General features: G+C 59.4%; 2 protein-coding genes across 12 annotated transcripts; one reads left to right on the top strand and one right to left on the bottom strand.

The window, feature by feature from the left end:
* Positions 1-3: 3 nt before the first annotated feature.
* Positions 4-16487, bottom strand: CDK10 (cyclin dependent kinase 10). Of its 10 annotated transcripts, XM_081031630.1 has the most exons (15): positions 6939-7070; positions 5852-6099; positions 5269-5400; positions 5092-5164; positions 4393-4464; positions 3667-3769; positions 3484-3565; positions 3326-3393; positions 2691-2743; positions 2451-2520; positions 1730-1789; positions 1269-1392; positions 1043-1182; positions 750-802; positions 4-511 (listed from the first exon to the last, which is right to left on the bottom strand). In XM_081031630.1, the coding sequence occupies exons 5-15, from the start codon at positions 4409-4411 to the stop codon at positions 414-416; spliced, it is 870 nt and encodes a 289-aa protein (XP_080887756.1). In that variant the 5' UTR covers positions 4412-4464; positions 5092-5164; positions 5269-5400; positions 5852-6099; positions 6939-7070; the 3' UTR covers positions 4-413. The 10 variants fall into 10 exon arrangements, with proteins under 10 accessions (XP_080887756.1, XP_080887751.1, XP_080887749.1 ...); XM_081031625.1 differs by lacking the exons at positions 5269-5400; positions 5852-6099; positions 6939-7070 and adding exons at positions 15963-16115; positions 16328-16487 and having other exon boundaries at positions 1061-1182; XM_081031623.1 differs by lacking the exons at positions 5269-5400; positions 5852-6099; positions 6939-7070 and adding exons at positions 15963-16115; positions 16328-16487.
* Positions 16488-16533: 46 nt separating this feature from the next.
* CHMP1A (charged multivesicular body protein 1A) lies at positions 16534-23230 on the top strand. Of its 2 annotated transcripts, XR_013992160.1 has the most exons (8): positions 16534-16654; positions 17613-17632; positions 18788-18865; positions 19554-19700; positions 20039-20167; positions 20482-20669; positions 21058-22749; positions 23156-23230. XR_013992160.1 is itself a non-coding variant. In XM_081031910.1 (7 exons), the coding sequence occupies exons 1-7, from the start codon at positions 16648-16650 to the stop codon at positions 21077-21079; spliced, it is 591 nt and encodes a 196-aa protein (XP_080888036.1). In that variant the 5' UTR covers positions 16534-16647; the 3' UTR covers positions 21080-23230. The 2 variants fall into 2 exon arrangements, 1 of the variants encoding a protein (XP_080888036.1); XM_081031910.1 differs by having other exon boundaries at positions 21058-23230.
* Positions 23231-24057: the final 827 nt, after the last annotated feature.

Consider the following 24057-nt stretch of genomic DNA (forward strand, 5'->3'; position numbering starts at 1 on the left):
GTCTGTCAGGAAAGCCTTTTATCTCTGAGGTCCTGTCGGCCCCAGCCATGTGCCCACCCACCTGGGGGCCTCAGTGTGGGGTGAGTACAGGGCTCAGCCCCCAGCTCGACTGGGCTGCCTGTACCCCCCACTCCATCCCTCCTTCCCACCGAGTCCTGCCTGCCTGGCCTCTCCCTGCCCCAGAAAGGCCTTGGTGACTAAGAGGACACAAGCAGCCAGCAGAGCCCACACCTCCCAAGCCAGCGACACCGACGCGGCCCAGTAGTGCTTCCTGAGCTTCTCGGCAGCTCGGCCACCAGACGGCGCCACCACAGCCCAGGTGTCCAGCCTCCCGGCCTGCAGGGTGCACACCTGTATTCCCGCGCAGTGGTGGGCCGCCGTGGCAGGGAGCGGAGGGGCAGTCCACGCAGCCGTCAGGGCCTGCCGCGCTTGCTCTGGCTTTCAGCCGTGGCCGGGGCGGCCCGCTTGTTGCGGTGGTGGGGGAAGGTGGGCATGAGCTCCGGCTCGCAGGCTGCGGGGAGGGGCTGTCAGCAGTGGGCGGGGCCCCTGGGGCCACCCCTGCGCCTCCCTCTGCTCCCCTCCCATGACGGTGGACAGGGTGTGGCCGGAGTGCCTGGACGGGCCTGCGCGGAGTTCACTTCACCTCAGGAGTGAAGGGGGCTTGTCCTTATTAGCCTCCCTCCCCCCCACCGAAAGGCCACTCGCCAAGAGCTCTGCAGAGCGGGGCCCACAGGGTCTGGGGGACTCACGCAGGGGCTTCTCTTTGAAGTAGGAGCTCTCCAGGCAGTCCCCGGCTGTCGCCCTAGAGAGGAGGCCCACAGTTAGCATGGTCCTGGGCCCCAAGCAGCAGCCCGGTTCCGATTTCCCAATGACACACGGGTGGGTGCGAAGTAGGGTTCTGGGGCCTGGAAACTGATGGGAACCTCAGAATGGGCTCCGTGACCCTGTGGGCAGAGGCCACGCATGTGTCTGGGGAGGCCCATCCTGGTGGAGCACGGCCCTCTAAGGGCGGGTTGGGGGGACTGCGCATGAGGGCGGGCACCTTTTCTTCGGGTCGTACATGAAGAGGAGGTTGAGCAGGCGCAGGCCAGCCTCTGACAGCCACGGGAACCTGTGCTTCAGGTTGTTGTATGGCTGTCTCCGCAGGCTGTACTGGCTGACGAGCGGCAGCTTGGAGAAGCCCTGCAGGAGCAGAGAGGGAGGGGAGGGGAGCTGAAGCCAGGGCCTGCACCGAACGGGCAAAGGTGGGGTCTCTGCTGGGCACGCACCGGCCAGATGTTCTCACTGGGCGTCCCCAGCAGCTGCACTATCAGGTCCACCTGGTGAATCTCAGAAGTGCCGGGCAGGAGGGGCTTGTGGGCCAGCAGCTCAGCCAGGACGCAGCCGGCGGCCCTGCAGAGGACGGCAGGCCCTCACCTCTGTACCTGCTCTGTCGCCACACACCTGGTGAGCACCACTCCTGCGATACTACTTGAGGGCGTGCACAGCCCCGTTCTCCCATATGCTGGGGTCAGAGGCCACAATGGACTGGCCCCGTGACCGGGTGACAGGGCCTGCCTCCCAGGGACCTCAGTGCTAGGGGCCTGTGAAGGCTGTAGCTAAGTTCTCACACTCCTTTGGGGCCCCAGGCTTAGGCCCACCTGGGACCTGATCCCAGCCCCACTCCTGCCCCTGCCAGCTCCCATGTGACCTGCCCTTCCCGAAGCCCCGGACCAGCAGCTTCCCTCACCACATGTCAATGCTGGTGGTCTGTGTGGTGGTCCCCAGCAGCAGTTCAGGGGCTCGGTACCTGCCAAGAGAAGTATGCCACCTCATGTCGGGCACTTCCTCTCCTCCAGCCTGGGCCTCCACAAGGCACAACAGATGTGCGCCAGCCTACCACCAGCCACCAGCCTTCCTGGGAGTCCGAGATGCCCTGGACGACAGCTCGGACAAACACAGGCAGCATAGCCGGTGACAGCTGCCTTCGCTGGACGGCTGGCTACTGGGTGCGGCGGTGTCCAATGCGTGGCAGACAATAGTGTCCTAGGCACGGGTCTCCTGTCAGCCCATTTTATAGATGGGCCTGAGTGACATGGCAGAAAGCATGCCTTGAACGTTCTACCCCAATTTCAAGTGAGCTCTGCGTTTGAAAAACGCAGTGAGGACTTACACAGAAAGCTCGGAGAACCACCGCCCCTGCCCTTGTTAGTGCAGTGACCTCCCCTCCCAGAGCCAGCTCAGAGCCAGGCTAAGGATCGGGCAGGGTGGGCAGCCATGTGCACGAGGCAGGTCCTGTGCCACCGTCCTTGCTGTGGTCCTTCCCCATGACAGCCCTGCTGTCGGGAAGCCGTCTTATAACAGCCTCTACTAGTGTGCATAGCCCTTCAAGATCCCCAAAACCTTTTTGCGGATTCAGTGTGATACCCCAAACCCCCTCCACCAGGCACACCGGGTCCTGAGGGACTCACCACAGTGTGACCACCTTGGGGGTCATTGGCTTCACTGGGATGCCATAGGCTCGGGCCAGGCCGAAATCCGCTGTGACAAAGGCAGAGAAAGAGGGAGAGTGTGTCAGCCTGTGAGGGCTAACGAGCTGCCGTGTGGGAACAGCTCTTAGCCTCCAGGGGCTTATAAGGACAGCTCTGTACCCCCACCCCTGCAAGGTGCTGCGCACGGAGACCCCCACCTGAGCCAGTCCCCACACCCACCTGTCTTCACGCAGCCCTTATCGGTCATGAGCAAGTTGGACACCTTTAGGTCCCTGGGAAGGAAAGAAAATGAGCGGCCCCAGGAAGTGAGCCCCAGGGGCAGCCAGGTTGGCACCACCAGTGACACTCAGAACGCTTTCCCACACATCTATTTGAACTTCTTACAAATGAGGAGGGCAGGGCGTGTAAGGCACTAGGCTGGGACCCCAGAGCTCTCAGGGACTGAAGCAGCAGCAGAGCCAGGCCCCAAGCCCGGCCTTGCCTGGCTTCCCCACCCAGGGTCGTACGAGCTGCCCCTGGGCACAGGGAGCCGCTGCCTGCAGAGTCCTGCGCTGGCCCCACACTCAGCCCCCAGGGCCCGGCCTTGCCCGGCATGTGTCACAAGACTCCAGGCAGGCTCTCCACTGCAGGACTTCTCAGAGCCTTGACTACACTCATATCGCCACCTCCCCAGAGGGGAGAGCACCTATTATTTGGTCCTGGACCTTCCTCAAGGAGCAGTCAGAGGACCGCCACTTGCACTGAGGCTGTCTGCTTCTGCTCCTCTCCTGGATACAGGGAACCAGAGGTCAGTACTGGCGGTCACCCTGCCGCCATGTCATGAACCAACACAAATGCCCCGAGACCCCACCCACCTGTGGATGATGAAGTTCCGGTGCAGGTACTGGAGGCCGCGGAACACCTGTAGCACAATGCACTTGACCTGTGCAGAGGCCGGACAGTCAGGGCCAGCTGTCCAGCACAAATGTGCTGCACAAGGACCCGTGAAGGCCCCCAGGCCCCAGCCTCACACCTGAGCCTCAGAGAAGGGTGCCGGCATATTCTCCAGAAGGCTGGCCAGGTCTTGCTCACAGTAACCCATCACCAGGAAGATGCTAGAAGAAAAAATGGGAAGAAGACACACATCACCTCTCAGCTCCTCCCAGGTCGGGGTTGGGCAGCGTGGGCTCAGCAGGCCCCAGGGCACATGGCTCACCTCTCCAGGTGGTTCCCCACAACCACTTCCTTCAGCTCTACGATATTTGGATGGCGAAGGCGCAGGAGTAGTGTGATCTCACGAAGGCTGCTGACAGGGACCCCTGCAACCGGACGTGGCCTCAGCAAGCCTACAGCAAGCCTGCTGATGGGATCCCTCACAGTCTCAGGGAGCCCCCACCCCTGAAGACAGGGACCCCTGCAGCCCACCACCTCAGTGAGCCCCCTTACCCAGGCCCACGTCAGCTCTGTGTCCCCCACCCCTGCCACTGTCAGGGCTCTGCCTGCTACCTCAGGGAAAATCGAGGCCATCCTAACAAGCCCCTTTAGCCTTTCCTGCATCCAATGCAAGGCAGCTCTCTGTACTGACACTGTGTACGACGGGTCCACAGAGGGCATGGCAGAGCTCTGCCCACAGAGGCAGCCAGGGAGGTGCTGCGGGCTGGTGCACAGGGGATGTGTGGAGCACATGGCGGCTGCCGGCCAGGCCTTGGTGGGGAAGGCCGAGAGAAGACAAGGCCATCAGCACCCGGGAGGGAGGCAGATGGAGAACATCCTGGGCTCAGGGGAGCTGCGGCCTGGAGTGTGGTGGGGAGCCCCGGAGACCAGCCCTGTGACCACCATGCAGATGCTGTCGAGGGCAGGGAGGCACACACTCGGTTCTGAGGGGCCGCTTCTCAGGCAACCCCTTCCACTCTGAGCTCAGTGGTGCCGGGGCCCCGCTCACCATCCTTCTCCTTGTCCATCCGCACTTTCTTCAGGGCAACAATCTCGTCTGTCTGGGTGTCCCGGGCTCGGTCTGGAATGGAGAGTCATCTGTGATGGACGGCAACCCACTCCCCACTTGTAGATCCGTGTGCCACACAGGGCCTCTTCCTGAAATCTGGAGGTTCCCTTTCTTCTTTGACAACCAGATGCCCAGTGATACTTGTTCCTCACTCTCTGCAAGCTAACACCCTGGGCCACGAGACAAGTGCTCCAGGAGAGTTGTCATGTTTGAGCTAGGGAGAGGGGGCCTAGTGGTAACAGCACCCTGTAAGTTTCTGTCTTACAGTACAGTATGCAGACCACTGCTTTGTGTCCTGACAGGGACCCTTTATAAGGCGCTTTATCTAGAAAAACAGACCCTGATTTTATGCAAAAATGGCTCCCAATGCATCGTGCTGATTTCTGCAGCTCCCAGATACTCGGCAGGAAGGGCAGGCCGACACCACCCCAGCTGCAGCTGCAGCTGCAGCTCTGGACGCTTTTGGGTCACGGCCATGCACGGCTACATGTTAGCCACCTGATGCTTAGTTACCCGGGCAAGTATTCACTCGTACAAGCTTTTGCCCTGGTGGGAGCAGGGCTAGTGGCCTCCTTCCAGCCCTGACACAGCTGCTGTGGGACATTCCCAGGTACCAGGCCTCCCCATTTGGCCACTCACACACGATGCCATAGGTGCCCTCCCCGATGCGGTTCAGCTTCTCAAACTCCTTCACGCTCCGGCACCGTCCCAGCTGAAAGAGAAAGGTTCTGGCAGTGTGGGGATATGGCAGCTGGTGGACAGAAGGGGGATATTTCACTTCTTTTGAAGCAGGGAGCCCACTCATGCCTTGCTCACCAAAGGTAACCATACACTTGGGCTTTTCAGATGAGTAAAGGGGATGATGACACTCGGCTGGACACTTGGAATGTGGTATCAAAAGATGGCCTCGCCACACCCTTTCAATCTCATGGTCCAGATGTATGCTGTCTAAAAACATAAGGCCCCATGTGGCTCACGGTGACCGTATGGATGACTCTCAAAACAGAACATTTCCACCATGATAGAAAGTCAGCTGAGCAGCACTGGTCTCTTATGCTCTGGAGGTGGAAAAAGCTTGAAGATCTTCATAAAGTATCTACCAAACACAGTGGCAATGTTTCTATGGCAGAGACTAACTGTCCCCAACATCCATACGTTACTTTGCATTATGAAACACTGCCTAGTGGCAGGCAGCCACACAGCTGGTGGCCATACTTTCTAGCCTCCCTGTCGCCTCTGGTATGATTATGTGACTAAATTCTGGCCAATGGGACATGAGTGGAAGACACCGGTGTGACTTCTTGATCAAAGGGAGCTGGTTGCTGCCCACCTGAAGCAGGCTGAGATTTGGATAAGGTACAGGTGGAGCAACAAGGCATAATCTGAGAACCTGGCGTACCTTATGGAAGGTAGCTGCCTCTCTCTGGGATATCAGGGGAGCGAGAAACAGTCCTGTACTTCTGGCACTGTGTTTCGGGTCCCATCCTAGTGGAGAGCTGGTACCCCAACATGCATTTGTAGACCGAATGAGCAGTTCTCCTTGGGTCTAAGAAGCCGTGCAGCAAGGTTTGAATTCCAACAGTCCCTCTGGCCTCTCTGCCTGTTTCGTTAGCAACCCTGGCCTTCCATCTCATTTCTCCCCGGCACCTGGGAGACCAAGACGTAGTCGTCGGGCCCGGACTGAAGCCCTTCGGTGAGCTCATCTCAACCTCCCTTCCCGCCTGCTCCCCCCCGCACGGTGCGTCCTCCACGCCGTTGGTCCCGCGGCTCCTCTACTTCCTGCGCGTCCACGTCCGAGTCCCGCTTCCCGGTCCGGCAGAAATGCCACAGAAATGCCACAAGTCCTTCGTGGCCCCCGATGGAAACAATTCTTCCTCTGAAGTGCCGACGGCTCCTGCCTTCGAGGCCCTCGTACCGGGCAGCTGGCTGTCCTCACGTGGGGGCGTCTACGTGCCCCCCCGCGGCCGGCCCGTCAGGCGGTCAGTCCGGGGTCAGTCCCGACGCACTCCGGCCGCAGGGTGCACAGCTGTGCCCGCGCGAGCGCTGCGCTCCGGGAACGCCACGCCACGTCCCCGAGGTGCCCCTCCGGCATCTCCACCAAGGGAGCGGGACGGGGCGCGCGGCAGCGGTCGCCGAGGGGACTACACGGCGGCCCGCGACAGCAGGGGCCCGGCCCATCCGCAGCCCCGCGGGACAGCGCGCCTCCACGGCCTCCCGCAGAGCCCGCGCCGCGCGCAAAACTGCGGACCGCCCGCGTGGGGGCCCGGGACCCGCTCCTCCCGAGGGCGCCGGCGGCTTCCCAGCCGGCCCGCCCCTTCCGGCGAGCGCCACGCGCCCGAGCCCACACGCCGGCCCCCGGCCCGGCGGCCGCTGCAGGCGCCGGGCGCTCGGGGACCCTCGTTCCCGCCCGGGCCGGAAACCTCGGCGCTTCGGCGCCGCACTGAGGACCGCGCGCTGCGGAAGGACCCCCGCGCCCCCCGCCGCACCCTGTGTTCCGGAGGCACCGTGAAGAAGCCGTCCTCACGGATACACTTCAGGCGGATCTGCTCCGAAGCAGGCTCCGGCTCCCCCATGCCGAGCGGGCGCCGCCCCCGGTGTGCGCAGGCGCCGCCCCCGGTGTGCGCAGGCGCCGCCCCCCGTGTGCGCAGGCGCCGCCCCCCGTGTGCGCAGGCGCAGGCGCAGGCGCAGCGGGCTCCCTCGGCGCAGGCGCGCTGCCTGCTTCCGGGGCGTTCCCCGCCGGCGGCCGTTCTCGAGGGGACCGGAGGCGGCGAGGACGTCGGTTGGTACGAGGCGCTGCGACCACTGAGCTGGCCGCCGTGTTTTACCTGAAGCGCGGCATCTCAGCAGGACGGGCGCTGAGGAGCGGCCGCCGGAGGCGGGGCCGCGGGAGCTGTGCTGTGACGCTTGGGCGGGGCCTACGGGGACGCGGAGCTCGGGGCGGCCCGCGGCGTGCGGGCACGTGGGTGCGGGGCAGGCCACCTGGCTGAGCGTGCCGGGCGCCCCTCGGGGGTCCTCGGGGGTCCTCCGCCGTCTGGCCGCGGGGTCAGCGGGCGGGGCGCCGGGCGGGCGGCCGTGGATTCCGACGTGACGAGTCAGGGACGTGTCATTACGAGCTGCGTCATGGTTTAACGACCCAAAGTGACTTGTTTCCCTTTAGACTAATGGTAGTCGGTACATTCGAGCCTTTAGACTGTTCTCGGTCCTCAGTTCCGCTCGCCCTTCAGCGTGAACACGAGTGAGCGCCACGCGCACGCACGGGGGTGACATGTCCCCGTCTCACCGGTGACCCCGGTGGGCCTGGCAGCCGCCTGGCACCGCACCGTCCTCGCGATGTGGGTGGCCGCCTCCCCGGCCCGGCCTTACGTCCCTGTGACTCGTTCGCCAGCGACGACTGGCCCTTAGTCCCTCCCCGTCTTCACCGCGTCCAGCTCCCGCCGCGGCGACCCTCAGGTCAGGACTCCGGCCTGTTCCAATCCCTCGTAAGCTAAGCTCGGGTGCCATGGCGAAGACGGCTTCCACATGGAGATGCTCAGGAAGAGGGGAGGAGGCCGCCACTTTCTAGGGCAAATGACGGAAACGTAACGGCTGCTAATTTTGTGGAGCAGGGTAGGCGTGCTGACCACACGGGGTCAAACCCACGTTTGCATGGGCTTCATTTTTCTGTTTAATACGTGGTTGTGGCCAGTCAGAATACGTAAATAAGTGCACAAACATAACGATGCTTCTAAAGCGTTAGTGAACAACGTAAAGAGGAGATTTACGATTCTTTCCGGTTTACACCGAAACTACTTGTACTGTTTCATGCTGAAAGAGTATATTCCCCACAGAGATTGACAGGGACCGTGTAAAGCCTGCTGAGCAAGCTGGAACTAAAGGAGCTGACACACCGTCGCCGGACTAAACGTGTGGGGCCACACAGGGCAGGCCACTCTCCAGCCGGGCCTGAGCACTGCTGGTGACGGGGACCGTACGGGAGGTCCCCTGGACGGCACCTCGCCATAGGGAGCGTTCATTCACAGCCAGAAACATGGCAAGTTGTCAGCTCAACGCCCCTCTTCCCAGGACAGCTCTGACAAGGCCACTTGCAGTTGTAAGTGCCACAGCTGCCCTCCCTCTCCATTCTCCTGTTGGACTCGGACACCTTGGATCACATTATGGCCAGGCCAAGAGGAGCCTGCGGGCCTCTGTGCTGACTGCACGTCCCTGTTCTGGAACGTGATACCTGAAACAGTCCTCAGAGTCCCACCTTTGTTCCAAGAGTGGGGACATCTCATTCACTACAACCGCTCAGGACTCACTGCATGCTCCAGAGGCAACTGGCCCCCAAGAGTCAGCGAGATGCTGCCTGCCGTCTGTCATTCCCCTGCACGGCCAGCCACTTCCAACAGGGGAATCCTAATCTATTTATTCAAATTCATCTAAGAGTCACTCTTGCCCTCGACCAAGCCGCCAGCAGCTCTGGGGTGGGGTGAGACGAAGGTGGTCACAGGGGCAACCTCATTTCCTGAAGGGGCACCTGCAGCTTCCCACAGGGCAGGGTGCCCATCTGCCCTCCTGACTGAGGCTCAGAGCACAGTGAACAAAGCAGGGCGGCCATTTATTCATTGTTCTGTAAATGATAAGCGTCTACCGTGCTGGGGTTCCTGTGTCGGGAGTAGGGGCCCCACACAGCCCGCTCCTCAATGGTTCTCTGCTCCTCACTTCTGACGGAACTGTAGCTCTCGTTTGAGGCCCTGGTGACGACGATCTGTGGAACAACGTGCCCCTTGCTCGCCTTTACCTTTGCATCAGGTTTCTCTAGAAGGAAGAAAACACTCAGGCATTGAGTGAGTCTGTGGGGCCTCTGCTGTAAAGCAGACGTCTGTGTTGGGTCACAGCGCAGGATTAGATTCGTGGTTCCGGAAAGAGAAATGGGTGAGGTTGAAAGCAGTCCAAACCATACAGGAGCACTCCGAAACTTAGAGTAAACGCCTCTTTCTGGGAAGAAGACAGGAGCCACTTGTGCCAGCCACGTGGGGCGACAGCTGCCTGAAGGCCCAGGCAGCACGCAGGGAAGAGCGCAAAGGCAGGCCTGCCTAACCCAAGGCTCCACCGCACGACTGCCGGGGGACCAGAGCTGTGTGCCCTCGGGCAGGAATGCTGCTGTAGGGACGACACTGCTCAGTTGGCCGCATTTTCTTAATTAAAGGAATGCACACAAGTGGGGAGACCTGAGTTTGTCAAATGTTCCTAAATACAAAAGCACAAGTTCCTTCACGGCCTGCCCCCTGGAAGTGACAAGTTTGAGGCACGTCCCTTCAGGCCTCTGTTAAAGCACTAGAGGTGTCTGTGCACATGTGCTTAGTTAGAATGCTCACATTGTCACGTACTTGTTACCAAACGGCTCACACTGGTCCTACTGCTTTGCAGCGAGCTCTGTTCCATACTGAACACCTCGTGGACCAGCCACACAGGGGACAGTGTTCTGAGCCCTAATGACAGTAACGACCCACAACCCATGGCAAGCTTCTCAAATAGGGCCCCTTTTAATCTATGTTTTACAGGGAAGAAATTGAGGCTTTTTTCACCCAGCATATTTCTAATAGCTGATAAATAAATGCTCAAGGTCCTCTTCTTTTTCAAATTCCCTACCTTCATTAAGCTAACTTGGGGAAACATTCAGACGCACGTAAAACAATTGTAGGAGCCCCACTTATGCATCCTGCAGCTTCAACAAACGTCTTGTCATCTTGTTTGGTTGTTCTTCCTCAGTTGTTTTCCCTGAGTAGTTTCAAGCAAATTCCACACATGCAATTTTTGCCCATAAATCATGGAGTCTATATCGCAATCAGAGAAAGACTTTTAAAGCGTAAGCACAATGCCATTGTCACATCAAAGAAAATTATCATTCATTCTTTATCACCATCTAAGACCCAATTTTATTATCTCATCAATGACTTAGTCCAGGTCCACACACTGCATTTGGCTCATAGGCCTCTGTGGGGACAGAGCCCCAGAGAGCAGTTTCCAGGCTCTCAGCCTCATGTGGGAAGGTGCTGGCTCGGGTAGTAGATGGCCGTCAGCTGTAACCGTTGAGCCATTGGCCACTGATATAACTGCCGCGGCTATGGAGGAGAGTGAAGAAGAGTCGAGGAGAGTCAAGGCGAGTCGGTCAGTTGGCAGCAAAGCGGACAGCAGGTCGTACGTCGTGCAAACCCAGCCTACAGTGAGACCATAGTGGTATGACTTCCCTACCTATGGCTCTGTGGGTGCCCCTTTTTGGCCTCACCATGTCCTGCGTTCTTATGTGGGGAGCGGAAGCTGAGACCCCACAGGCCGCCCTGCACGACAGCCTCTCAAGTCTCCTTAGAACAGTCCTCCCTGTCATGGTCTGGATGTCTGTGTCCCCCAAATTCCCATGTTGAGGGCCTAACCCCAATGTGATTGGACTTGGAGGTGGGGCCTTTGGGATGTTAAGTTTAAATGAAGTCACGACAGCAGAGCCCCCACGATGGATTAGTGCCTCATAAAAGGGGAGACAGAGCCCTCTTTCTCTGCTCATGTGAGGACACAGCAATTAGATGGCTGTCTGCAGGCCGGGGAGGGATCCTCATAGGAAGCGACTCAGTGGCACCTACATCATGGGACTGCCCAGCCGCCAGAGTTATGGGAAATGTTTGTTAAGCCCCGAGCCTACAGAACTTCGTTACAGCAGCTGGAACCCACTAACACATCCTCTTTTTCCCCATGTTATTTATTTGTAGAAAAATTGGGGTCCTTTTTTCAGTAGATATCCAGTATTTTGGATTTGGATTTGGCTGATTGCAAATTTGTGGTATTTAACCTCTATAATGTGTGTATGTTTGTGGACTTTTTTCTTAAGATTTTATTGGGGAAGGGGAACAGGACTTTATTGGGGAACAGGGTGTATTTCCAGGACGTTTTTCCAAGTCAAGTTGTTGTCCTTTCAGTCTTAGTTGTGGAGGGCGCAGCTCAGCTCCAGGTCCAGTTGCTGTTGTTAGTTGCAGGGGGCACAGCCCACCATCCCTTGTGGGACTCGAGGAGTTGAACAGGCAACCTTGTGGTTGAGAGCCCACTGGCCCATGTGGGAATCGAACTGACAGACTTCGGAGTTAGGAGCACGGAGCTTTAACTGCCTGAGCCACTGGGCGGGCCCCGTTTGTGGATTTTGTAATATGAAAATTTAAGCATATACAGAAGGAGCCAAAAAAGTATAATATGTGCCATCCTATGGCTGCCAGTTATAAACTCACAGTCAGACTTCATCTCTGCTCCAGCACTGAGCCTTATCCTGCTCGCTACTTGATCCTGCATGACAGCCTGCCCCAAACTTCAGCAGCCTGCAGGCACCATTTTATTTCCTCAGAACTTTATGGGTCAGGAGTCAGAACAGGTTCGACTGGGCAGTTGTCACCTGTGGATTCACCAGGTGACGCAGTCTGGTGTCTGCAGCTCATCATCTGAAGGCTCAACTGAGCTGATGTGCAGGACACGCATGTTGGCCACGCACAGGGCTGCTAACTGATGCCGCTTCTGCGTGGTGTGTGGTGGCGCAGCCGAGGCTGGACCATCTGAAGGCTTATCCACTCACAGGGCTGGCCCTTAGGCTGGAAGGAGACCAGGAGACCTCCACAGGGGACAGATGAGGGCTCCAGTGAGAAAGGCAGGACTGCGTGGCCTGTTGTGGCCCAGAATCAGAAGTCACTTCCGCCACATTCTGTGGGTTACAAGAGGATGTCAAGCCTGCAGAGATTTAAGGAGGGAACACAGACAACCCCCCAGGTGGGAGGAGCGTCGAGGACACACCAGACAACACCGAGGAGAGGTGTTGTGCTGTCTTTGGGAAACACCCACAGCCACAGGCAGACTCCTTGACTTTGCAGCAAACCTCAAGCACCATCTCTATCTATCCCACCCATTTACACTGAAAGAATCTGGGTGCAGCTCTGAGAGACAAGGACCCATGGATATGCTTTCTTTTTGAGGAATAATTCACACAAGATAAAATGCAGTCTTCGGTGCTCAGCTGGACGAGTTTTTCACAGTTGTATACAACTGTGTAACCACCCAGACACAGCGCAGAACTTTCCAACAGCCCACAAAGTTCCCACAGGCCCCTTTCCAGTGAGCCAGACTCCCCCAAAGCCCAGTCCACCAGTCACTTTCTGATTCCTATCCCATGGTAGTAAAGCTTACTTTTAATTCGTGTGTCACTGTCATGCAGGGTAGTGTCAGGTGACATCTCAGCTCTCCTCGCATAACAACTTAGGACATGGTGAGGCCAAAAAGGAACACCCACGGAGCCATAGATAGGGGAGTCACACCACTATAGTCTCGCTAGTGGCTGGGTTAGAGACACAGGAAGCAGGAGCCACATGATCTGCAACCTGCCATCTGCTTCTCTGCCAGCCAACCAACCCCCTGCTAACTGCAATCCGCGCTTGCCAGCCACCATCTTCTTGCTAGCCCCCATATTAGTGGCCAATGGCTCACTGGTTACAGCTGACGGCCAACTAGCCACAGCTGATGGCCATCCAATCACAGTTGATGGCCATTTACTACCCGAGTGAGCACCTTTCCACGTGAGGCCAAGAGCCTGGAAACTGCACTCCTGCCTCTGTCCCCACAGTTACACACAGAATTCTTGTTGGAACTCTCCATATCCCTAAAGCTTTTATGGTATTAGATTAAGTAAAGAAACTGACTTCCAAAAGACGCAACTTTTCCAAATCTGACAGGGAAATTCCTTAGAGTCAGAACACAGACGTAAGAGAAGAAAAGGTGCTGTGTCCTGGTTTAGATGTCCTCCTGGCAGACGGTCTGCACTTCTTCTTTTTTAAAGATTTTATTGGGGAAGGGGAACATGACTTTATTGGGGAACAGCGTGTACTTCCAGGACTTTTTTCCAAGTCAAGTTGTCCTTTTAATCTTAGTTGTGGAGGGTGCTGTTCAGCTTCAAGTTGTTGTCCTTTCAGTCTTAGTTGTGGAGGGCGCAGCTCAGCTCCAGGTCCAGTTGCTGTTGCTAGTTGCAGGAGGCACAGCCCACCATCCCTTGTGCGGGAGTCCGACCGGCAACCTTGTGGTTGAGAGGACGTGCTCCAACCAACTGAGCCATCCGGGAGCTCAGCTCAAGGTGCCGTGTTCAATCTTAGTTGCAGGGGGCGCTGCCCACTGAGGAATTGAACCAGCAACCTTGTGGTTGAGAGCCCACTGGCCCATGTTGGAATCGAACCGGCAGCCTTCGGAGTTAGGAGCATGGAGCTCTAACCGCCTGAGAACACCGGGCCGGCCCCCGTCTGCACTTCTGATTCTGGACGCTGTTCTCTGCAAGGCCCCGGAGGACAGCTCCTCACAGGATTCCATGGAGCCTTTTCCAGGTCACGCCCTCTGTGCAGCATCTAACACTCTCCAGGAGTCCCCCTTCTTTCTTTTTTAATAGCTTTATTGCGGTATAATTTACATACCATGAAATTCACCTGTTTAAAGCATACAGTTCAATGATTTTTAGTGAACTTTCAGAGATGGGAAACCATTGACCCAGTTTTAACAATATTTCCATCACCCTTAAAGGCCTCCTATGCCCCTTGTGGCCAGCTCCTGTTCCCACCCTTAGCCCAGTCTTCCCGCTATATAAATTTCCCTTTTCTGGAAATTTTATATAAATGGAATATAATACATGTGGTCTTTACACGTGACTTCTTTCACTCAGTATTAAGCTTTGGAGGTTCCTTCACCTCCAAAGGTGCTGCATGTGTCAGTAGCTTGTCCCTGTTATTGCTAAGATGCTCCATTATGTGGAGAAAGCACTCTTCACCTTCTTTCTTGAAACTCCATCCTCGCTCTTGCTCTCTGCCCCTGCCGTCTATACCCGTCCTTTCTCCAGCCCTCTGAAATGAGGGTGCGACAGACACCGTTGGCGCCTTTGTAGCAGGCCATCCCCTGCCCACACCTCCCCTTGCTGGCACAGGCTCCGCCCAGGAATTCAGGTTCATGCATCCTGGAGAGGGCGGGCAGGTGAGCCTGCCGGGGAAAGGCTCTCCTTGCGGACACAGAGCAAGGAGAAACGCCTCTCAGGGTCTTGCTTGGCACAGTCCTGGCTGCTGTGACCCCTGGAGCTGTCCAGCAATCTGGGGACCATGGATACTGAGGGTGGTGAAGTGTGGGCGCACATACCCTCTTTATTTGGGAGACATAGAACCCCTTGGCCGCAAAGCCATGTCTGTCTGCTTTTCTGTGACTTGCACCCAAAAACCTCCTGACAGACAGGGAGCACTCTCCAAACCTCCTCCCTAGGACTCTGGCCCTTCCTGCAGTCTTCCTCCCTCAAGCGAGATTTCTAAATTGGGATCTGAAGGGGCGGCTGGATGGCTCAGTTGGTTAGAGCGCGAGCTCTCAACAACAAGGTTGCAGGTTCGATTACCGCATGCGATGCTGGGCTGCGCCCCCTGCAAGTAAGATTGAAAACGGCGACTGGACTGGGAGCTGAGCTGCGCCCTCCACAACTAGATTGAAGGACAATGACTTGGAGCTGATGGGCCCTGGAGACGCACACTGTTCCCCAATAAAAAAATAAATAAAGTTTATTTAAAAATAAATAAATAAATAAATAAATATCTTGGGATCTGAAGTCCAGGTCCTGCTCCCAAGCCCAACACCTGCCTGTGCCCAGTTCCTCTCTCCCCGCCAGGCCAGTATTCCTCCTGCCTTTTCCCTGTCTGACCCACCAACTACTCAATCTTCTGGGCACCCAAACGCACCTTCCTGGCTCCCCCATGTCCCCACATCTCGTCTCACGGGCAGGTCCCACTGCTTCCACTTCCTGGAGTCTTTGTAATTCCTGCTGCCACTGCCTCGTTAGTTCCTCCTTAATAGCAACAGGCCTAAGACAGGTGTCCTGGCTGACCCGAATAGCCTCTATTGTGGAGACAGAAGGGTTTTTCCAAGGCACAAACCCCATGGCACCTCCCTTGTTTTAATTAACAGTTTCATGTCCACAATCCACATGCTAGAACTGATAAAAGACTTCATATTCTATGGCCCCAGGGAAAGTTGTGGCCACACCGGGCTGTTAGCAAGTGAGTGCATTTGGCAACCATTTCACCCCTTTGCCGCACCTACGTCCCCTCCTTGACTCCTGTGGCCGGGCAGAGCTCCCCGGCCCTTGTCACCCAGGGCTGTTCTGCAGACTGGAGCAGCCTTCCTGCCAAGCTTCTGTTCCCGTCTCAGGATGTGGAAGGGACCACAGCGGTGTCAAAAGATGTGCACCGTCCGCGACAGCAGCGGAGGGCCTGTGTCTGCCCGCCGCTAGGGCGCCGTGGCCTGTCCTTCTGCAGCTGTCATTACGCAGCCCCCCTAACCCCTCGGGGAACGCACATTTCCCCCCGGGGCTCCGGGGTGCTGCCTCCCATACACAGGTCCTGACACCCTTGGCCGGCAGGGCGCCCCGCCCTGTGCCCAGCGCACACGCCTGGAAGCTGAGAGCCGGGGGTCCCCTTCGGGGCGTGTCCTACCTTGCACTTGGCACGGACGCCGCTGCTGCTTGGCCGCCCCTTTCTTAGGCGGGAAGCCGTCTGCAGGCCCCTCAGGCTCCTGGGGCTGCCTGTCCGTCGGCCCGGCCTTGGGCGGGGGCGCTGAACAGGCGCACCCCGTCTTTTGCTCCTCACCTGGAACACGGGAATAATTACAACGGGGATCTACCAGATCCAGGGCGTCCTTTAGCTCTGTGCTTTGGCCCGGAGCGGGATAAGAGAGCGGGAAAGACTAGGCTGACTGCATTTCCCGGCTCACGGGTGTTTCCACGCTCACAGAGGCACGGCCACCGGAGAGGACGGGCCGGGGCGGGACGCCGCGCCCCGAGCCCCGCGCGGCCCGTTACCTGCCGCTCTGCCGGCTTCGTGCCGGCTCCTGCCGAGGCCCATGGCTGGGCCGGCCGCCCCGCGTGCTCAGCCGGCACCGGCCCTCGGCGGGCGCGCGGCCCCACCGCCTCACAGAGGCCGCCACCGGGCGGCGCCCGCGCTGTCGCCATGGCGACGCCTCCGCTCGCGGGCCGGGCCGCCGTGGTCTCGCGAGAAGGGCGGCCGCCGGAAGTGGGGGCCGACCCGGAAGGTGCCGCCCGGCCGAGCGGTGTGTGCGGTCGACGCCGCCCGAAGGCCCCGTGCGTCCGCCTGCGCGACGGCTGCCGCTCCGGGACGGGCCATGGACGGTGAGAGGCGGCCGCCCTCCGGGGCGCGCGCGGGGCTCGGGCGGGACCCGGCTCCCGGCCGTCGGCGGCGCCGGGCCGCCCCACCCTCCGCCGGGGCCTGCGGGGGACGTGCGCGTTGGCGGCTCGGGGGCGTCGGGCCGCGGCGCCCGGAGGAGAGCGCGGAGAGCGCGGCCGCTGAAGGCCGGGGGACGGGCGGTGGCGGGGCTGCCGGGCGGCGGGTGAGCCCCGCGCTCCGTGAGCCTGTGCCGCCGCCGGCCACCGAGGGCCCTGCCGGCGGGCGCCCGCGCGCCGCTGTGGTCCCGCGCCGGCCGCTCCTGGGCACGCGCCGCGCCCGCCCTGCGTCCTCCCCCTGCGGGCCCGTGGCTAAGCCCCCAGCACTCCTCCGCGCCCAGCGAGCCGGTGCACGGCATAGTTTTCGGGGGGCTCTCGCGCTTTGGTGAGCGCGTGGCCAGTGCACGTGTCGGGGAACCGTGTGCCCCGGCCCCCGAGGCACCGCAGCCGGATGGCGGCCCGGGGGTGGCAGCCGCCGTCCTAGTGCTGGCCCCTGGAGGCGTGAGAGCCATCACCCTGCTGTGCTTACCCATCGACTTTTGAGGAAAGTACGGAAACAATAGACGGTCAAGATCTGAGCCCTGTTAGGTTGGGAGACAACTCCAAGGGTCCTTTGTAAAGTTGCATTAATTACACACCGCGTCCTGACTTTTAATCGTGGGCCACATGCTGCAACCTTGACCTCACCTGCCTGGTCACCTAGCGCCACCCTGGGGTCACCTGTGAGGAATCACAGGCTCAGGTGGCCCGGTGTGCCCGTCCGTCTTCCTGAAGGCCCCAGTCAGTGCCACCTGCCTGCATTCTGTGGCAGCCGTGCATTTCTAGAAGGGTCTTGGTGACTCCATCTGCTTCTTGCAAGTGCTGCTTGTCATTCTTGAAGTCCTCAAACCATCTTCTCTCTCTGCAGATACGCTGTTCCAGTTGAAGGTATGTACTGAATGAGCCTTCACCCCAACCCTGTCCTCCTGGTCAGCGAATGGCTACAGTGGTGTAAGTCGCACTCAGGGGGACAGATTATTAATTGGGTGACCTCTGCACAGTGCTCAGGCAGAATGATGACAGACGGAATCACTCAGTTGGCTACATGGTAATTCTTTCCTCGTCTTGGGCTGAGCAGAATCAGGTCGTTTGGGTTCATCCACGACAGAGCAGCTGTGTTCTCTTTAAGGAACACAACTGAGCTGTTTGGTGCCCCCCGATGTTCCATCGGCATTTACAACTGTGACTTTGAGTCCTTTGAAATTGCTGGAGGAGGATGTTGTGGCATCTGAGAGTCCCTCCTGTCTGGGGTGGTCCTGTGCTTCCTAATTAACCCAGCGCGTGCCCTCATGGTTAACCATCCGTGCTTGGTTCTGAGGGACTGGGCAGCAGTGCCAGGCACAAGCTGCTGACGTGCTCATCGGCCTGGCTTTGCCCAGAGGGGAAGGGCAGGGAGCGTCTGAGCCTGCGGCGCTGTGTTCACAAGCCTGTGCTGTGGACTCTGCCGTTAGGTCGTCAGGACTGGATTCCCAGGGCAAAAAATGTTGCTTTTTCCCTTAAGGAATGAAGGAGTGTGAGGTAGACAGACAAGGAGGCCTTTCTCTATCACAGAAAGTGCCAGTGCTGAGTGTGTGGGCATGCGGGGGTTGTACGGGGGGCCATCCTCCCAGGCAGCTGGGTGTTGCAGGCTGAGGCCATACCCCAGAAGGGCGGGAGTCAGGAGACTGGGTCTTGGGGAGCTTGCTTATTGACGGGTCACCAGAGCATTCTCCCCTGCTGGCTTGCTGGTCAAGTGAGGCCTATTCTGGGGGGCTCCAGGGGCCCCTGTGACCAGGGCTGGGGTGGGGCCCTCCGGCAGGGGGGGCTCTCCGGGATGCAGGGGCTAGTGCACAGTGTTGAGGCAGGAGGCGGCTGGGGTATGCGAGGTCATGCCAGAGGGTTGCTGCTACTGCTTCCACTGGCTGGAGGGCCCCAGGGCCCCTGGCCCAGGAGTGGACTGTGGACAGACAGTGGGAGCTGCCAGAGGCTCTGTGTGTCGGAGGGACGTGGCCGGATGTGCGTTTTGGCTTCGTGCGTGTCCGACTCGGCCACCTGCCTCTCCAGTTCACGGCCAAGCAGCTGGAGAAACTGGCCAAGAAGGCGGAGAAGGACTCGAAAGCGGAGCAGGCCAAGGTGAAGAAGGTGAGATCATCAGCAGGATCCATCCTGCAGGACCTCCAAGGCCCGCAGACCCCGCCCCCAGGCCTCCGGGCAGGACCCTGCCCCACCTGTGCTGCCTCTGATTGGCCACGCTCAGTTCCTTCCCTGTGTTCTGACCCCACCCTTTTCACAAATTGTGATGGTGTAGGAAGCAGCCTTCCTCATGCCACTCCCTGACCCTGTCACCCTCTGCTCTGTGTTCCCTGTGAAGCTGGAGGCTCCCCGGGGCCCCGTGCCCGGGCGGGGCCTCTCCAGGGAGGGGTCTGCTGCCCTGGTGGCTGGTGTTGGATTTGGTGATCTCTCACGAACTATGGCACCCGGGGCAGAAGGGCAGCCGGACAGCCCAGCAGGGGTCTGAGTCCCATCTTCAGCCGTAGCTGTGGTCCCTTTGCAGTCGGCGTTGTCACCTCTAGGGTGCGGGTGGTAGTGTGAGGCCAGGATGGTGGCCGTGTTTCCCAGGGCTCTGCCTAAGCCCCTCTGCGGGCTGGCCTGCCAGCCCTGCCCTGTACACCCTGGGCCCTTCTGCGTTTTCATGAAGCTCACGGTCGCTTCCGGTGACAATACCTGCAGAGGGCTGTGAAGGGGGCACGCAGGCGGTCACCCAGAAAGCGCCGCCCCCGGCCTCTGAGCAGGGCAGCACTCTCCCAGCTGGCTTCTCCCCGAATTCCAGGCCCTTCAGCAGAAGAATGTGGAGTGTGCCCGTGTGTACGCTGAGAATGCCATCCGCAAGAAGAATGAAGGCGTGAGCTGGCTGCGCATGGCGTCCCGGGTGGACGCGGTGGCCTCCAAGGTGCAGACGGCCATGACCATGAAGGGGGTGAGTCTCAGCCAGGCTGATGCAGTGGAGGCGGGGCCAGGGCGGGGCGGTCATGCCAGACCCCTCAGGTCTGGTGGGATTCGCTCCACACAGCAGGTGCGGGGCGCAAGACCCACAGCAGCTTCTACCCATCCTGTAGTTGACGGCATTTCCCAGGGGCCTGCCAGGAGGGGGCCTAAGTGCTGCTCGCCCGGCCAGGTCTGGGGTCTTGTTGGCCGGGCGCTCCGTGCCTGAGGTGGGACGGTCCCAGTTCTGCCCTCGGAGAGCGCAGGGGCCTGTCCCCGGCGGGGGCCATTCCTTGCTCAGTTCTCTTGCCTCCCTGCTTCCTCGTGTATCAGGTGACCAAGAACATGGCGCAGGTGACCAAGGCGCTGGACAGGGCGCTGGGCAGCATGGACCTGCAGAAGGTGTCCGCGGTGGTGGACAGGTTTGAGCAGCAGACGCAGAGCCTGGACGTGCACACGTCGGTAGGTGGCCATGGGCCTGGCGTGTGGGCCCACACGTGTGCCCGCCAGCGTCACCAGATGTCCTCTGAGCTGTGCCCCTGAGTCCTTGTGGTCCAGGCCGGACGCAGCTCTAGCAGATGAGGGCCTGGGGCTGGGATGGCAGTACCTCTAGGTGTGGGGGCCAGGAACGCTTGGCACCCCGAGGCTTGGCAAGTGGCATGAGGGCAGCTAGTGTGTGTGGAGGGAGCACACGTGAAAGGGAGTCGAGATGGGTGGCTGCAGCAGGGGCCGCTGGCCCTCTGAGGCTGGGCCCAACTGCCCAGAACTGCCCCTAGGTGATGGAGGACTCCATGAGCTCGGCCACCACTCTGAGCACGCCGCAGGAGCAGGTGGACAGTCTCATCGTGCAGATTGCCGAGGAGAACGGCCTAGAGGTCCTGGACCAGCTCAGCCAGCTGCCCGAGGGCGCCTCCGCGCTGGGCGAGAGCTCCGTGCACAGCCAGGAAGACCAGCTGTCCCGCAGGTGGGCACCCCACGCCCTGACGCTGGGGGTGGCCAGGGGTGCGTGTGACATGGTGCTTACACCCAGGGGCTCCGTCCTTCCGAGGACACTCCCAACTCAGAACCCCCAGCCCACCCACAGCTCGCACTCCCGAGGCCGAGGGAGGGCGACTCTGTCACCCTGGCACCACTGGTTCCCCTCCCCCCATCTACCTGCAGTTCGCTTTAGAAAGGGAAGCGTGCTCTTCCTGCTGTGAGGAATAAGAATGGACAGTTCACGGCCAACTAGGGTGTCATCTCAGAATCACCTGGGAAGCTGAGAGCGAGCAGACTGGAGTAGCCGGCGGGGGGCAGAGGGGCACCCTGGCGTAGCCCTCACCCTGCCTCACCGAGCTTGTGATGGTTTGCAGGTTGGCTGCCCTGAGGAACTAGTGGCCACTGCAGCGTGCCACCTCTCCCTGGGGTGCGGGGACGCCGCGAGGGAGGCCCGACCCCCCCACACACTGCGTCTTGCCTTTCTGCTGACTGCAGCGGCAGCCATCACCTTCACTGCTTACCCCTCATCTGCCAGCCTGGGAACCGTCTTGTTCCCTTCGGCTGGGTGTGCGTCTGTCTTGGTGGGTGAGTTTGCAGAAACTTCTGACTTTTGTGAGTAATTTCTGTAACTGGGCCAACCAGCTGGAGGACCTGCAGCTCTCTTCTGTTCCCCTGTCCCCCCAGGAGTTGCCCGAGACTGGCCATTAGACGCCGTGTGAGGGAAGTCAGCCAGGCGAGGGGGGGTTGGGGGCCCTGGTGCCAGACAGCAGCGGGCAGGGGTCTCCATACCCAGGACGTATGTAGAACATCCTCCAGGGCCACCCAGCAGATACTCCGCCTGTGGACCTTGCAGAATGTCCTGGGGGACAGAGTCTTGGTCCCTCCAACCTGGACCTGCACTCCTGCCAGTTTGCTGCGCCCCACGGGGGTGCCCACTCTGGGGGGCCATGTTCTCCCTCCACTGCCACCTCCGGAGGGTCCCTGGGTGTGTGCTGTGTGACGTCTCGGAACCCAGTCTGTGCCAAGCCCCATCCAGCCACAGAGCAGGCAGCCTCCTGGGTTCCCTGTGTCACTGTCTCCTGGCACTGTAATTATGGGGGCGGTCCCCAGACTGGCGTCTCCTGCCTTGTGTGCTCACACCGTTGACCTTGGAAGCCACGTTGGCTGCTGGAAGCTCAGGAGAGCTGCCCTCGACGGGGCCAGCAGTGGCCCTGCGTCCAGGAGAGAGCAGCAGGTGCAGCCTGACGACCTGGGCTGGCTGAGGGACAGGCTGCAGTTTCTATTTCTAATTTCCGATGTTTACTTGGTTTTCATGAAGCTGTTTTGGTTTTTGTTTTGAGGGTTTGGGGTTGGGTTTTTGTTTTGCCAAAATAGGAGCAGACGGCAGGTGGGGAGCGTTGGGTCTGAGCCCCGTCCTGGGCATGAGCTGGTGGGAGCTGCATGGTGGTACTGACCAGGCCTGCTCCGTGCACTGCTGCCCACCCCGACCAGCCCTTCCCAGGCTCCTGCTGTCCCATCTGTCCTCACAGCGACGGTTCTTGAGAACAGAGCGTTGGACACCTTACGTGGACTTCTGCATTTGGTTCTTCCTGGACTTGGGAGCCCAGGGTGTCCTGTGTGATAAGCTGCGGGGGGCGGCAGCCTTGGCGGGAGTGGGGCTGGGGCGCTGCGTGGCCTTACTCCCTGGCTGGGACCCTCGGGGCATCCACACACTGGGGGTTGGGGTCCTGGTCCCTGGTGGGGGGCAGGCTGCTGCTCATCAAAGGGCACTAGGTGTGTTTCCCTTTTCCTAAAATGCTGCTGTAAGTAAACAGATTGATCCTTGAGAAATTTCTCCAGGTTTGCTTTGGTGGCCTTGGGGTCGGGGAAGCGACAGGTGGGACTCTCTGGCCATGCAGCTCCCCACACAGGAGGCTGGGGGTACCTGGAGGAGGGCAGGCCCCACCCAGACAGATGGAGTCAGACCTGGAATTGGAATTTTCTAAGTTTCCACCTTGGAATAATTTTGAACTTCATAAAAGCTGTGAAGTACATAGTGTCTGTACTCACGTGGACCAGCGTTCTCCGTATCCTCTTCCTGCTCGACCCTACATCCCTAACCACCCAACATTACGAACTTGTCACACCCGCGTCCCCCCATCTGGGACGCCCCTCCTCTTTCTTTGTCTGCATGACCTGGACGGTCTCAGGATGTGCTGGCCACTTCCTTTGCAGGCTGCCCCTCCATTGGGGTTGGTGTGACCTTTTCACATGAGGACATTCAGGTCCCAGCTGTTGACGGGAATCCCACGGAAGTGGCATAGTGTCCTCCGTGTCTCAGCACACGGCAGTCTTGTCGCTCACATGGGGCAGGTATCCAGACTGCTCCCCCAAAACTTGCATTTCTTCTCTATTGAGTGTTATGTGGGGAGAGATTTGAAGATTACAAACATGTAAATGTCATGTGACGCCCTTGACTTCTATGTCATCTAGTCTTCTGGTAACGCTGGTGGTGGTTTTGTATCTGCAGTTCTGTTCCCTACTTATTCCATTATACACATGGACATGGACTGGTGGGTATGAGTTATTCTTTTGTGCACCGGAAGCCATGTCTGCACATGCTCTGTGCGCCCTGAAAAACACCAGTGAGCACCGATGGCAGGTTTCAGCCTGGCCCCCCGTCATTCGTACCTGGCCAGCCACCATCTCCAGCTCCGGGGTGCCCTCTGCTGCCCCTCACACCAGAGCTCTCAGACTGCTTGGGCACTGGTCTTGGAAGGTACTGGTATGCGTCCTTCTAGGGGAAATGGGCTGGGAGGGTGGCCTGTCTGCCTAGGGAATGTGCACCCCAAGATGGGGCTCCATGCTGCAGTGGGGCTCCAGCTTTGGGCCTGGGTTACCAGGACTCCCAGACCATCCCCGGGAAAAGCCTGTGTGTTTCTGCCTCGAGGTGGGCGTGAGGGAATGAGAGAACTAGTGAGTGTGAAGAGTTGCCATGGGACAGCAGAACTCTGGGAGCCAAGTGTATTCTTGGGCACGCTCTGGTGTGCTTTTAATGTGGTTAAGACTATCTCAGGACTAGTATTGAAGCCCAGGTGATCAGCAGATGCCCCCATATGCCCCTTCTGGTCACTTTCAATCTGCCTGGACGGTGCCTGCTGGGGACGGGGCACAGGACCAAAGACGGCCCCAGCCTATGCAGGGTTCCTAGCCCACTCAGGCCCCTGCTGGCTGCCAGGGCCTGGAGGACCCATAGGCACCTATAGGTGGGCCTCTGCCTCCCATGAGACAGCCCCCCATGGGGATTCACACCGCATGGAGAAGTTGGGCAGAGGAATTCCTGCCCTGTCAGGCCGACCCACCCCCAGTGCCGAAGCCAGCAGCCTGCGCTGTCC

This window comes from Rhinolophus hipposideros (assembly GCF_964194185.1).
Source record: "Rhinolophus hipposideros genome assembly, chromosome: 21".
Taxonomy (NCBI): domain Eukaryota; kingdom Metazoa; phylum Chordata; class Mammalia; order Chiroptera; family Rhinolophidae; genus Rhinolophus; species Rhinolophus hipposideros.

What these genes read in the sequence shown, in the direction of transcription:
- CDK10 (XM_081031623.1), bottom strand. Translation starts at nt 16,477, where the DNA reads ATGGCGACAGCGCGGGCGCCGCCCGGTGGCGGCCTCTGTGAGGCGGTG. An exon ending in GCGTCCGTGCCAAGTGCAAG is followed by an intron (nt 5,165 to 15,962) that starts GTAGGACACGCC and finishes TTTCTCTTTCAG; the next exon opens with CTGGGACGGTGCCGGAGCGT. An exon ending in GTGGGGAACCACCTGGAGAG is followed by an intron (nt 3,566 to 3,666) that starts GTGAGCCATGTG and finishes TTTTTCTTCTAG; the next exon opens with CATCTTCCTGGTGATGGGTT.
- CHMP1A (XM_081031910.1), top strand. An exon ending in ATACGCTGTTCCAGTTGAAG is followed by an intron (nt 17,633 to 18,787) that starts GTATGTACTGAA and finishes CTGCCTCTCCAG; the next exon opens with TTCACGGCCAAGCAGCTGGA. An exon ending in AGCAGGCCAAGGTGAAGAAG is followed by an intron (nt 18,866 to 19,553) that starts GTGAGATCATCA and finishes CCCGAATTCCAG; the next exon opens with GCCCTTCAGCAGAAGAATGT.